The 15,011-nt window shown below is 47.1% G+C and overlaps 2 protein-coding genes across 2 annotated transcripts in view; one reads left to right on the top strand and one right to left on the bottom strand.

The window, feature by feature from the left end:
- LOC149357087 (uncharacterized) overlaps window positions 1-15,011 on the top strand; it is a 277,693-nt gene that overhangs the window by 79,060 nt on the left and 183,622 nt on the right. The window lies entirely within an intron of this gene.
- LOC149357088 (uncharacterized) lies at window positions 1,925-14,720 on the bottom strand. The gene is made up of 4 exons (XM_089584432.1): window positions 13,500-14,720; window positions 5,635-5,732; window positions 4,695-4,915; window positions 1,925-3,863 (listed from the first exon to the last, which is right to left on the bottom strand). The coding sequence occupies exons 1-4, from the start codon at window positions 13,543-13,545 to the stop codon at window positions 3,743-3,745; spliced, it is 486 nt and encodes a 161-aa protein (XP_089440558.1). The 5' UTR covers window positions 13,546-14,720; the 3' UTR covers window positions 1,925-3,742.

The following is a 15,011-nucleotide window of genomic DNA, read 5'->3' as shown; positions in this document are numbered from 1 at the left end:
ATCCGGAAACAACTTGCGTGTTTCGCGATGAATTCAGAAAGCCAAACAGTTATCACTTATTTCCGCATGTCTGCCCTCACTTTGACGCTGCTTTAAAGGTTCAATGATTTTATAGCCTGATAATTATGGTCCTATTTTCCCTATGTACATTCTAATTTCGATCTGGTAGCATCCGATCGGTATATATGTCGTGAACCTCAGCCGATAGAATTCGTCAAATATTGTGTAACTGATCGTATCAGGTTCGGATCGTTTTGAAGGCAAACGACAGCATGCTTCACTGTATTTGAAGGTTCCCGACAGCTTATTTACACTGATGCGAGAGCTCTCCAGTGCACTGCGCACGCCAGATACATTCTCGACAAGCCATCCCACGATGGTTGGTGTGAAATGTTCGGAAAATCTGTCTGTGACACCAGCTTGAATAGACAAGGCAGCTTTGTACCATGACGCTCTTCAGCCACAGATGACCTAGCGCCATAAATATTCATGAGAATCGACAGTAAAGGCGAAGATGAGGGAATAAAATGTTAGAGCCTACGTGAATGGCCGAATTAGAAACGACGATCAACCGGAGCAGCGCCTCCTTTATACTTTCTGTGCCTGGGCGAACGCTCTACTCAGGCCGTCGGGCGCTGGCTCCGCCGCCGCTCGCGGCTGCCGCAAGGAGGCGCTGTGTGAGTAGAATACGTCACGCGCGGCGGGTGCCATGCGGGTGCCTCGATACCCGCGCTCCTCGAGGATTTGAGAAGCTCGTCTACTGCTGATCGGCCGCGCGCAGTACGATTCTTGTTTCTTTTTCAAGGATCAGGCTGGGCGCACTTCTGCCGTGTCGTTTTCAGCTGCACGGCCAACCATAACGTTCGTGAAGAACGTTTATTGGTGGTTCGTGCTTCACGATATCAGCAACACGACGCAGCACATACACAAACATTTTCCGGATGCTCACCAATTCCACGACAGTGCTGATCCGCGGCTTGAATGGCTTGAAGTCACTTTCCCTATGTATTTAGAACGTCTAAAAAAATGATCTGGGTATACCCGTGAATTTCTCACAGACGAAACCTATCAGGCAATTCTGATCACTACCTATTCTGTTCAGTCAGCATGCTGACTGAAGAGTTCTTTTTTGTCCCCACCCGAAAATTCAGCAGCGATCCTATTGAATCCTTGTTTGGTAGTTTGCGAATGTCATCCGGGTGTAACGACATGCTGGATGTTCGGGCTGCATTGTCAGGTCTCGAAAAGCTACTGAAGACCGGGATCGCTGCGTCTAATTCAGTATCCAATATTGCCCACAAAGAATGTGCTTCGATGCCAAGACTCCTACCCGCTGACGTCCTTTCTTCTGCGCAACCAACTTCTACTTCAGCTCCAAAGACGACTGTGCAAGCAGCGCCGAAGCTGTCGAGAGCAAGATTGGTGCTTCTGAGGCTTACTACCCAGTCAAAAATTCCTTCAGCCTATCGGTCTGAAGGCTGAAGGAACCCGTAATTTGGGCTTGTTGGGCCTGTCGGGCTTGTTGGGCCTGTCGGGCCTGTTGGTGATGGCCTGTCGGGCCTGTTGGTGATGGCCTGTCGGGCCTGTTGGAGATGGACCTGATGGTGATGGACCTGATGGTGATGGACCTGTCGGTGTCAGACCTGTTGGTTCTAATGGCGTCGGCCTGTTGGCACAGATCCTGCTTGCAGGTATCGGGATAGTGTTAGGCCTAATGAGGGACGCCAGTCCTAATGGCGCACCATAGATAAGTTTTTTCATCACTCAGAAATGTGTGCTGCACATTGCGCATGATAACATAGCTTCTTCGAATAGTGCATCGCAAGCTGTTGCAAAAAGGCAGCGCCTGCTACTAATAATATTTTCCAATTAAGCAGGCCGAAAGGGTCTGTAATGCCCTACGATATATATACTGACAACCAGATTTAGGGCAAACGAAAGCTTTATTATAAAATAGAAACCTGTAAAGAGGAAGATGATCAGCAGTCAGAGCAGCAGAACCGAGGCGAGGCGCGAGATGAGAAGACGACGATCGGCAGCTGAAGCAGCAGAGCCGACGCGCGGCGCGAGACGAGAGCGTGAACTGTTCCGGGACCGGACCTGTCCTTGCCCGCTCTAACCGGCCTTCACAACTGTCAATAAAGGCCGTTACATCTTGGTGGAGGTGCGGGGTAGCGGAGAGACGTCTTTTCAGGTGATTTTGTTGAGGCGCCAGTAGTCAACGCAAAAGCGGATAGAGCCGTCTTTCTTGGTGACAAGGACGACGGGGGAAGCCCAAGGACTGTGTGATGGTTGTATGACGCCACGCTGCAGCATATCATTGACCTGGGTGTCGATAACCTGCCGTTCGGTGGCCGAGACGCGATATGGGCGTTGGCGCAACGGCGAATGGGCGCCAGTGTCGATCCGATGGGTAACAGCTGAAGTGCGACCAAAACGGTGGTGAGAGAAGTCAAACGATGACCGAAACTTATCTAGCAGGGCCGCAAGCTGGGTCTTCTCCGGTGGCGAAAGATTTGTGTCGATTGAGCCCACAAAGACGGCCTCGGGAACGGGATCAGGAGACGGTGAGGAGGAAGTAAGTGAAGACACTTGCAGGCGGCAGGAGTCGTCCTCAGAAGGGTCCCAGGCGACGACGGAAGCGAAAGGCTGGACACATCCCAAGCATTCACCACGAAGAAGAGTGGAGGGGCACAGGAATGGATTCGTCAGGGGCAAGGCGCTGCAGCCGGCTGAGACGGCAAGCACGGCGAATGGCAGGGGTAGACAGTGGCGAGAAGCAGAGGAGTCGGACGGGATGAAGATGACAGGGCCGTTGGATCCAGAGTCGCAATGAACAGAGGCGAGCACAGCAGAGCACGGCGGGATCATGACGTCATCAGCCACAGTCAGCTTGGAGCACAAGTTAGTGGAAGCGTTCACAGAGTCGTCGCCGAAGGGAAGAAGGGCGACTTCGGAACGAGCGCAGTCGATGACAACGTCATGTTGGGAGAGAAAGTCCCAGCCTAAGATGACGTCGTGAGACGGCCATGGGAAGACGATGAATTCAACAATATACAGAACGTCCTGAATAGTAACTCGGGCTGTACATGCCCCCAAAGGCGCAATAAGTTGCGAATTAGCGGCGCGAAGCATAAAACCATATAGCGGAGTCATCACTTTTCGTAACTGGCGGCACAATTTCTCACTTAGTACAGATACAGCAGCACTGGTGTCAACAAGCGCGAAAGCATCGGTGCCCTCCACAGAAACCGCGATCAAATTTGTCGGAGAAAGTCGAGGTCTTGAGCTTGGTGACGAGCAAGCAGTTCTTGCCTCCGGAACTGCGGGCACTAGTTTTCCGAAGGGGAAGAGGGACGACGGCGCATCGGGGAAACCGAGCGACGACGCGGAGATGGAGCACGGCGGCGAATATACGGCCTGAGATCGGAGGAAGCAGTGGTCTCAGAAGGCGAAGTGCGGTGAAAAGGCTGGGGAGGGGCGTAGGCGTAACCTCGAGGGTCAGTATTGGCAGCAGGGGACAACACTTGGCGGCGGCAGGGACGCATCACATGGCCAGGAATGCCGCAGACATAACAAATGGGTAGGTTGTCCGGTGTCCGCCATGGACGGAAACGTTGCGGTGGTGGCCAGGCAGGACGAAATGGTGTCGACTGCGGTGGATGCTGGTACGAAACGAACGTTTCTGGGCGGGGACGCCTGACGGCTTCGGCATAGGTAAGTGGCAAAATAAATTTATACATCATGACCTCCAATTTTTCGTTGCACGTCCCCCAGCTTCTGTGAGAGGTGCATGCGCACGGCTTTCAGTCTCTTCTCTGCAAGCTCCTTTGGTATGTCTCCCATGTAGATATGAAACAGAGCTGCACAATAGAACACAAAATAGGCCACATTTGAACACAACTAGATACATGATAAATGCAAAAGTGAGATTCAGAATTACCACTCTCATTGTAAAAACACAGAAACGAATGTTCGCCATTAAAGGGGCCATGAAGCCTACTTTCGTGCATACCCTTGTGGTAGCATTTAATTCCCAACACATTAAATTACAATACCCAAAACTTTCAGTTGATTCCGTGCGGCAGATATCTTTAAAACGATTTTCGTTTCCTTTGCGAACTGACTGCTTGTCTGGCAACCTCTGATTGCTGACGACACATGGGCCTACCCACTCCGCGTCTGCTGTGTGTTGTTGGATGCATTGAGATGCTTGCATGAAAACCAAAGACAGAGATTACTCGAAACAACAGGCAATGCTATTTATACATTCTGTGCAGATATGTCAATTGCACTATCTTTGTCGCAGCAAGATCGGAGAACGCGCACAATGACTTGCCACCAGTCGTTGAGAACGCTAATTTCACAACCAAATAGATAAATCAGGTTACTGGCAGAACGGATCTTAGCGAGAGCCACACAAACAGTGTGGAGATCTCTGAAAGTGCTGTGATAGAGCCTGCATGAAGAAACGTATGGGCATAACACACCTTGCAAAAACTAAACGTCACTTTTGCCCGACTTTGCAGTTTTGGATGCAATAAGGACATTGCAGTTGTTACAAACCTCGGATACAATGAACAGGATCTCCATGAGTATCACGCTTTCTGTAAGTGAGCGCGACTGTATTTGGCTGAAGCAAAGTTTGATTGCCTAGGTGTTACTCAAAGCAAAGAAAAAAAAAGCACTAGCACCTTTCAGAGAAGACTTTTTCCGGTGTAAGTGCCGGTTTCGCCTCTGTTCTGCCAAGAGACCGGCACTTATTTGAAAGCACGCCAGTCACGCTGCGGCTCTTCAGCTCATCAGGTGTCCAATACACCTGAGTAGCACCGCGGCAGAACATTGAGTCTGTTGGTGCTCTCAGGAGCATCTGCCAGGCACCAGGCTCCATCCAGAGCCCACTGCCTGCATAGACCTGCAGCAAACGTGGAGAATTTCGCATTTGTACACATTAACAGCAATGAATCAAGGGATTTTAAATATTTCATAACTTAAAACAAACAGCTGAAAAACATAAAAATTATGTAGGCATGAATGCACTCTTTTACAGCGAGCAGTGTCCAAAATCAGTAGATTTTTTATTTCTAGCCTTATAATTCGAAAAAAAAGAAATTGCTTGCGTGCAACATGAAATATATAGCACAATCTTCTGACAGTTCTAGCTTCTCTTCATTCCGAGTCAAATACCGCCAAAAGTTGAAATAATGTTCTCTGCCCCAATTCAAACAAACTTCAGAAATGAGAATAAATTTCACATACCAACAACTAGGCATACCTGACAGAACAAGGCAGCCTCCTCATGATCAAAAATTACTTGTGTACTAAGAATTTCCTCAGGACAAGAATAACTGCAGACCCATTATGGCATCGTCAGGTAATGAAGTACAAAAATGACAAATTAGAAATGCTGACCTGTGCCTTACATGATATTGTCTGAAACCACACATCTATGCTTTGCACACTACCCTTTTCGGCACACTTACTGGGACTAGTATAAGTTTCTACTGAAAACTAGCATCATCCTCTAAACTGTACCCATTTCACTATGTACCAGCCCCAATTTAATTAAGAATCATTCACTCACTCTACTATGGTATTTGATACACTATATGACTTAAGAACACGCACAATCACCTTTCCATCATCCCTAGCAGAACCTATCACAGTGTCCTGCCCACCAGGCAGCTGGAGCTGGCAGTCCGCGGCGGTCTCCATCTCCTCGGCTGAGCATACTTTTTTGACAAGAAAAGGAAGTACACAAATATCAATGCACCTCAGCAGCACATATAAGCAAAAGCAAACTGAGTTCAGTTTGACATTGTGGGCTATCAAGTAAATGAAAAAAATTAAGTATTTTGCTCTCAAGGTAACAGTGAAAGCTTTGCACAGTAGAACCTCGCTGCTGAGTTGATGGGTGCTGCATTTTCCTGGCTGCTACACATTGTAGTGGTCTAGATCTGGCATGATGATAATAGGGTTCCATGCATTATAAACCCTGCTGTTCGTTGCATTGTAACTTCGGCCACATTCCTACACAGTAATACTTGTGAAATAACACCCCATGCCAGCCTAAATGAGAAACAGTGGCAGTCATATGTTTACTTCTAAAGCGGCTTTACTTGGCCTGGCATGTCTAGCACCACTGTGTTAGGCAGACGGCATTCAGACAGGCTGTGCCATCATCATCCACAGTGGTTGCACTTTTTTGAAGCAGTAGCTTCACTGCTACAGGTGCACGGCTGAGATCGCCATGTACGCAACATGACCTTCAAGTCTGCCACAAATAAAATAAACAAACAAATAAACCTCACAATCAGTGGGATTCAAACTCAGGTCCATTGGGCGAGAGCCAGGTGCGCTAACCACTAAGCTTCAGACCCACGGTGTGACAATTCAATAAAACTGGAGATATACAGGGTGTCCCAGCTAAAAGTAACCAAGCTTGTTAAAAAGAGGATGATCCCTAGCCGAGTGAGACCAACTGAGGGTTGTTGATAGTCGCGTGTCCTAGTCTGCAGTATTTAGCAAAGACTAATTAGCTAACTTTTTAATTATTGCTTTCAGGAAGAAATTGTCAATGCAGGAGTTGTAGATCGCATAGAAAAATAATCGTTTGCCTTGTTTGCAGCTAAGTACCACTGATACAACTTCTTTTATCTGACTTAAAAGAAAGCCCGCGAAATACAAAAAGAACCACGTGATAGGGAAGCAGTTACAGCGCTCCCAAACGAGCGATCAAGCAACGACATCCGCTTATGTTTGCAACGCTGTCCCGTACAGCTTTTGGCGTCTTGAGGAGGTGGCGAGATATGCACCAGGAACTGCTTATGCGTCATGGAAAGTGAGCGGGTGCTGCTTTTCAAGGAAGTGAAGCGCGGCTCGCATGGAGCGCTTTTTCACGCGTAACCTCGCCTCGAGTGATAGGAATGTGGCCGTGCCGCTAACTTGCACCGTCACGCGCTGAAGAAACGGTCGCCCTAGCGCCGATGCGAGAGTTAATTACGTATATCTCGCAACCATCACAAAACGCCGAACCCCGTTCGGGACAACGTTGCAAAGATAAGCGAATGTCTTTGCTTGGCTGGTCGTCTGGGAGCGCTGAAACTGCTTCCCTATCACGTGGCTCTTTTTGCATTTCGCGGGCTTTCTTTTAAGTCAAATAAAAGAAGCTGTATCAGTGGTACTTGGCTGCAAACACGGCAAACGGTTATTTTTCAAAGGGATCTACAACTCCTGCATTGACACTTTCTTCCTGTAGGCAATAATTAAAAAGTTAGCTAATTAGTCTCTGCTAATTAATCATGTTTGCATAATAAAAAAAATACTACAGACTAGGACACGCGACTGGCAACAACCCTCAGTTGGTCTCACTCGGCTAGGGATCATCCTCTTTTTTACAAGCTTCGTTACTTTTAGCTGGGACACCCTGTATATGTGCTTCTTGTATACTAACTGCTAGGTTACACAGCCGCTCATGCAATATCATGGTAATTTGTGATTCGAGCGATTCATGATTGATCAGTGACAGGCGATTTCGAGAGGAGTTTGAAGAGGAATAACAAGAGGAAGACGAAGAATACAAAGAGGAAGATTAGCGCTCCACACGCAGAAAATCTAACACCACGGGTAAAGGAAAAAATCAGCTGTGGTTTAGCTTCGGTTAAACCTGGTGAGAAGCAGTAGTTTCACGTAGCTACGTGCGGCAAAGTCCAAAGAAACAACAATCTTTCAACAAGCCGAGAAACTAGAAACAAACAAAGCTTTGCAAAGCGCAGCCACATGAAGCTACCGCTTCTCGCCATGTTTAATCAGAGCTAAACCACAGCTAATTTTTTCTTCACCTATCCTTGTTTCTTTGTAATTGTGCTGCTAGTGTTAGTGTGGCTGGCGCGATTGATTTTGTCCTTCCGCACCTCATCACATCTTTTGTGACTTCTGGATGCACACAGCAGTGGCAACAAAGAGGACGAGGGCTAGCCTCCGCTGGAACCAACCATTATGTTGGCTGTAGCGGCATTAGACATTCTCAGAAAGTATGTTTGCAATGATCGCAACAGCCACATAGCCCCGTAAATTCTGGAGAAATGAGTAGTCCTCACCGGACGTAAGAAAATGCAGCAGACAATGCTGCATGATTTTTTCAAGTGCCAGCACTGCAATAAATGTGTTTAGTTCTTCATTCCTGTCATTTTTAAATTTGTCCTACTTCCTGCCTCTAATGTTTCCTCGCTCTTGCATTTTTTTTTTGTAGCAAGAGCTATTGGTCGCAAAGTAGCATTTTCACTGCGGCGGTGGTCACGCCGTGGTCGCACCGCTTCTTGCGCCGCTGCCTAGCAACCGTTGCCAGATGGAGCCGCGCCATCTGGTGCAACGTCAGAGGAGGAGGAGAGCCAGAGATAGCAGTAGGCACAGCAAGAGACCTCCCAGGTCTACGTATGCATTCACTGGACACCCAGAAATCACGCACAAGGGACCGGGAACAGGACTGCCCACGAGGCTGCTGGCGCGCAGCTAGAGGAAGACCGTCGGCATTGCCTTAACGTGAGCCGACCAACTCGGACCACCCTTATCGTTCTCCCATCCCGCTCATAATACCTGACTCTATCATCACACGCCTTTAACAAGAGCAGAGGGGTTTGTCGTGGGACTTTGTCCCAGACATTACTCCATCCATTCCTTCTGGACTTTCTCGCCCGGCCCAAGTTCTCGCTCACAAGGTGCGAGCCGGTGCAGCGTACACCCCGGACATCCCGAGTCGATGGCACCGAACCAGGATCGGCTGCCCCGATTGCCCTGCTGACTCTGTTGATTTGCACCACCTGATCTGGACCTGTCCTGGCACTGCGAGCCTCTGCGCCTGCTACACCTCTGCCTACCACATCCAGACATACGATGACTGGACGGCCCCCAGTACCGACGCCAAGCGCAAGCTCAGTGCCCTGCTAGACTTCATGTCAGAGACCGACACCCTCACCTTCACCTAACCAACCCACTTCCCCCTTGGGCCTCAGGTCATCCTTGTGATTAAAGATTTATGAATGAATGAGCAGCGGCCTGTATAAGAGGGCGGTTCGTTGAAGCTGTTGTGGCCAGAGATGGAGAGCGAGTCGGAGAGGCTGAAACAAACCAAGCTTAGCTGTTGGAACGAAACAAGGCAAAGGCGACCAGACCGAGGAAGAACGTGCAGAACGTCTGAATAAGCGACGCCGTGAAGATGCAGCTCGACGAGTTCGCCTAGCCTCTGAAGGTCCATTACCTCTCGCTACGTATGTATGGCATAGCTGAGCTAAGCCACAGCCAATTTTTTTTAGTCCCGTGAGGAGTACATCAGCAGGGTTATGCTGTATTAAAACTTGTAGAAACATTAATACTATGAGAAACACATCTCAGTGAAGAGTTGATCGGCTGCTACACTAACAGTAGTAAAGCTTTTTGACGGGCTAGTTGGTACATATTCATATTTGAAAGGGTGTGCGCTAAAAAAGACAAACACAGGAAAAAGATAGACGACAGGAAAGAAGCGCAACTTCCAACTTTAATGACGACAAAAGAAGCCAGGCGCACATATATATCCGCTGATAAACAGATATGAGCTGCGTGATGGAGCGTGACCCCATCAACCAAACATAAGACAGCGCAAAAAATGCATATCTAAGTGACATTAAAAGAAACCCAAGAAAGCGAACATATCAAACACCTGCCGAGGTAAGGTAAAAAAGTGGGATTCGTATCGGCTGACAACAATGCATAACAACATGGGAAAACAGAGCTGTATGAAAGATGACACTGAAAAAGAGGATAACACCATAAAAAAGGCTAACAACATGACGAAATTTTTAACAAAGAACAAGTGAAAGATGGAGATAAAAACCGTGTAAAGGGTGGTAAATAAAGGCACATTGGAACATCTAAAAGGACAATAAAACATAGAGAGGCGAACGGGTTAATAGTCTAGATGGACCCATCCAGAAAGGCAAGTTCATTTCTAGACAGGTTAATGGAAGGCGTGCTAACGCACTTGTCTTTCCTGAGGTGAATAAAAAAGGCCTCGATTACTTCTCTTTCTGTCTTGTCCTGAGCCTTAGCTAGAAACTTGGTTTCATTAAACTTGGGGTAGCAGTTCTGGCAACTGCTGCAGTGTAACGGAAGGTTACCTCCAGACCTGTTCTTCATGGTGACGTTGTGCCTGCGGGCGCGCTCATTGAAACATTTCCCGGTTTGACCCACATACACTTTGCCGCACGTCAAGGGAATCTCGTACACAACATTGGCAGTGCATTGTGTGTACACGGTTTGATGCTTGATATTACAGGCCTTCTTAACACGCTTCCTGGTCACCATCGGACATAATTTCGCCAGTTTGCAAGTAGCCGAAAAAACTAGCCTAACCCCGTGACGAGACGCAACTTTCTTTAAATTGTGTGAAAGACCATGCAGGTAAGGTATAACCTGCACAGGTTTCCGTTCTGTTTGATGTTTAGCATGCTCCGAGGCGGTCAAAGGAGCTGAGACCGGATGCCTCGAAATATTCTTTTCAGGTAAAACGCATAAGCCTGCTTGTCCACTACGTGCCATTGTGTCTGAAAGGGATACGTGGCAAAACGTTGTGGGTGACTTCCTTCGGTGCCAACTGGACAGAATAGCTGGCGCTTACCCTTACCGCGTTCGAAGCTCAAAGGAAGTGGTGCAGGTACTGGAGGGAGGCAAGGTATCGGCCACAACTGGTTTTTCAATTGACGTTGAGGACTTATTTTACTCTGTGCCTCACGACGGGTTGTTGGATGCTGTTCGTGAACATTTGGAAGAATTTGGCGAAGTCAGGTTTCAAAATTCTGCCGGTGTCACAACTGAAAAATTTCTGGACCTACTATTGTTTTATTTGGATTCCACTGTTATTTGCTTCCAGGATGAGTTTTACTTGCAAAAAGCCGGAATTTGTATAGGTTCCTCAGTCGCACCGGTCTTATGCGGAATTTTTCTGGCGTCATTTGACCGGCGCCTTGAAGCTAGCTTGAAGGACACAGGGATAACATGTATTTTCAGATACGTCGACGATTATCTTGTCCTTCTTAACGCACCTTCATACTGTGCTGCTGATACACTTGTAGTCCAAATTCTCACTACCTTCTGTTCTTCATCGAGGGGTCTAAAATTCACGCATGAACGAGCAGATCATGATCGACTCCAGTTTCTTGACTTACAGCTTATTTTTACAAATGATCATGTGTGTTGGTCTTATCAGCCGCACTCAAAGAAGTCACTTTTGCCCTATGATAGTGCCCACTCCAAGCTGGTAAAGCTTGGCATAGTATCTCTTTGCATGAAATCTGCATTAGAAAAATCCTGCGGCCACAAGATAGGTGAAAGTTTCCAGTGCCAGATCGACCGAATTTCTGCTGCAGGTTACCCTGCAAATCTGGTCACGAACATGTCTGAAAACCTTTTGCAAAAAATTAAAAACTCGGAGCATGCTAAACATCAAACAGAACGGAAACCTGTGCAGGTTATACCTTACCTGCATGGTCTTTCACACAATTTAAAGAAAGTTGCGTCTCGTCACGGGGTTAGGCTGGTTTTTTCGGCTACTTGCAAACTGGCGAAATTATGTCCGATGCTGACCAGGAAGCGTGTTAAGAAGGCCTGTAATATCAAGCATCAAACCGTGTACACACAATGCACTGCCAATGTTGTGTACGAGATTCCCTTGACGTGCGGCAAAGTGTATGTGGGTCAAACCGGGAAATGTTTCAATGAGCGCGCCCGCAGGCACAACGTCACCATGAAGAACAGGTCTGGAGGTAACCTTCCGTTACACTGCAGCAGTTGCCAGAACTGCTACCCCAAGTTTAATGAAACCAAGTTTCTAGCTAAGGCTCAGGACAAGACAGAAAGAGAAGTAATCGAGGCCTTTTTTATTCACCTCAGGAAAGACAAGTGCGTTAGCACGCCTTCCATTAACCTGTCTAGAAATGAACTTGCCTTTCTGGATGGGTACATCTAGACTATTAACCCGTTCGCCTCTCTATGTTTTATTGTCCTTTTAGATGTTCCAATGTGCCTTTATTTACCACCCTTTACACGGTTTTTATCTCCATCTTTCACTTGTTCTTTGTTAAAAATTTCGTCATGTTGTTAGCCTTTTTTATGGTGTTATCCTCTTTTTCAGTGTCATCTTTCATACAGCTCTGTTTTCCCATGTTGTTATGCATTGTTGTCAGACGATACGAATCCCACTTTTTTACCTTACCTCGGCAGGTGTTTGATATGTTCACTTTCTTGGGTTTCTTTTAATGTCACTTAGATATGCATTTTTTGCGCTGTCTTATGTTTGGTTGATGGGGTCACGCTCCATCACGCAGCTCATATCTGTTTATCAGCGGATATATATGTGCGCCTGGCTTCTTTTGTTGTCATTAAAGTTGGAAGTTGCGCTTCTTTCCTGTCGTCTGTATCTTTTCCCTGTGTACGTCTTTTTTAGCGCACACCCTTTTAAACTACACTAACACTGATGGCTAAAAAGATAACTGGTGAAATAATGAGGGCTAAGTGACAAGTGACAACCGTGGCCGCAGTGGCTCAGTGGTTATAACGCTTGGCTGCTGACCCAAATGACGAGAGTTCGATCCAGCTGCGGCAATGGAATTTCGATGGAGGCGAAGTTCCAGGGGCCCGTGTGCTGTGCGATGTCAGTGCACGTTAAAGAACCTCAGCTGGTCGAAATTTCCGGAGCCCTCCACTACCACGTCCCTCATAGCCCGAGTCGCTTTGGGACGCTGAACCCCCATAAACGAGCCTTAAAGACACAGCAGAACACTGCGGAGCGAGAGCAGTTCAGAAAAATCGCATATCCTGCCAAAAATGAATCGGACAGTACAGCAAGCCTCATAGGCAATGCAAAAAGAAAAAAAAAGACGTCAGGTTCAATTAACTGCGCATCTGCTGAAGGACAGCAGGAACACTGTGCCAGAAAACTTTTCAACCTGTACACGGTACAACGCCTAACAACTTTGAATGTACCAGACGACCAGAATAATGCTAATATATTTTGTTAATTCACAAGAAAGGGGATGTCAATCAATTAAAAAGCTTTTAATTATTAGATAACTATGGGAAAGAAACATGAAGCTTAATGAAAAGGCTTGAAATGCAACTGAAGGCAGGACGACAAGCTATCGAAAGGTATAGATGTAATCACACAGTAGAGTAGGAGAGCGACACAAAGTAGAGATAAAAAGTACAGAAAGAAATGGGGCCTGGGAAGGGTATGTAACCAATTTCAAGAAAGGTCAATGTAGCACATACAGTCAAAGTTAGGGGCACAGCAGAGATGGTGGAAGGATGAGAGTAGAAGTTTCAGGGGATAAGGCGCCCTCAAGTGGCACAGGACAGGATTAACAGGCGCTCATTGGACAAATCCTTTGTTTGCAGTGAACATTTTCTTAGGCCGATTTGATTATGAAAAATAAAAAATGGCATGCATCACAAGAAGGTTCGCTCACCAAACTCGTCTGGCCCACTGCCACTAGCCCCATTGATGGATGTCATTGCTGGGGCCAGTTCTGTGAATTAGGTATAGTTAGAGTTCATGTCCTTACACCAAAATGCACATCAAAGGTACCGTAAAAACCCGCGTATAATACGAGGTTTTTTCCCATAATTAGCGTCCTAAATTTCCGCCTCGTACTATTTGCGGATCCGAACAAAAATTTTCGAAGTTACTCGATGTTTTGGTTTCGTTTTTGCGGCGTGGCTATGGCTTCGCTTCGCTATTGGCGCGTGGCTACGGCTTGGCTTCGTTACTCTCGACAAACGACGTCACGACGTCGTTTCTTTGTTGATCCGTTGGGTGCGCCGGGGGGTCGCGGTGTGCCGTGCGCCTGTTGACAACGCACGTGCTAGCATGTAAGGCACGCTTCGTGAAGTGGATATTGTTTTAGAGAGCACGATGTCACGGTCTCGAAAACAGTACTCGGCTACTTTCAAGCGATTTTGGCTGCGGAGAACATCGGCAACGGTGCGGCCGGGAGGCAGTTTGGTGTCGTCGAAGGAAGCATTCGTGGATGGCCACAACAGAAAGAAGCCCTTTTCGCGTGCAGCGGAATGCGACAAAGCTTTCGCGGCCGTTTGATGGTTGTGTAAACAAACCGTTCAAGGACGCAGTCAGGCGGTGCTACGCAGAGTGGATGCGCTCAGGTGAGCCTGCAGTGACGCCAACCGGGCGGCTGAAGCGGGCTTAAGAAGTGCGGCATCTCGAACGCCCTCGATGGCACGGAAGATGAGTACATTTGGGATGATTTGTCGGACAAAGAAATGTTCGAAGAAAGCGCTACTGAAGAACAAAGTAATTGAAGTGAAGTGCGGGATGCGATTTGAATAAATGTCTTCTATGAGCTTGTGTTACTCGTATTATACGCGGGTGAAACTTTTTTTCCCATTTCGCGTCTCTAAATCTTATCCCCGTATTATATTCGGGTTCGTATTATACGCGGGTTTTTACGGTATATTCACACAACGGATGAGGTCACAAAAAGATCTCTAGCATCACCTCAAGTAAAGGCAGTGTCCGCATGCTGAAAGCATTCACACATGAGATGAAAACAGCAGATCTTGTCCTAATAGAAAAAAAACGCCCTCCTCTTTCCATCTGCAGACACCAATTGGTTGGCGTCAATTCGTGACGTCAAGCCACATAATGCACAGTTCACCCTCAAGATTTGCAATTCAGTCCGCCGTGTGAATTTACCTTAAGATGACTTCCAAGAGCACTTACTTTAAGCTCTAAGATATACATGCATGGTGACACCTACAACATGCAATTTGATGAAGTAGCTTAGCTAAGAAAAAAGGGATGAGCAGCACACATGTGAGCTACTCAGGAACAAGAACCAGAGCTAATGTTTTAAACAGTTACTAGGCACATTACCATAGCATGAAAATGCACACACACCTCTCAACTGGCATGTTAGAAATACAAAACACTTCAGTAAACTATCTACACAACAATAGCACAC

Source organism: Amblyomma mixtum, chromosome 3 (genome assembly GCF_055824585.1).
Source record: "Amblyomma mixtum isolate Tamu chromosome 3, ASM5582458v1, whole genome shotgun sequence".
In the NCBI taxonomy this organism is placed as follows: domain Eukaryota; kingdom Metazoa; phylum Arthropoda; class Arachnida; order Ixodida; family Ixodidae; genus Amblyomma; species Amblyomma mixtum.
This window is presented reverse-complemented; position numbering and strand designations above follow the sequence as displayed.

What these genes read in the sequence shown, in the direction of transcription:
- LOC149357088 (XM_089584432.1), bottom strand. Translation starts at nt 13,545, where the DNA reads ATGACATCCATCAATGGGGCTAGTGGCAGTGGGCCAGACGAGTTTG. An exon ending in CTGCTAGGGATGATGGAAAG is followed by an intron (nt 4,916 to 5,634) that starts GTGATTGTGCGT and finishes CGTTTGCTGCAG; the next exon opens with GTCTATGCAGGCAGTGGGCT. An exon ending in GAAAAAGTCTTCTCTGAAAG is followed by an intron (nt 3,864 to 4,694) that starts GTGCTAGTGCTT and finishes TCTATTGTGCAG; the next exon opens with CTCTGTTTCATATCTACATG.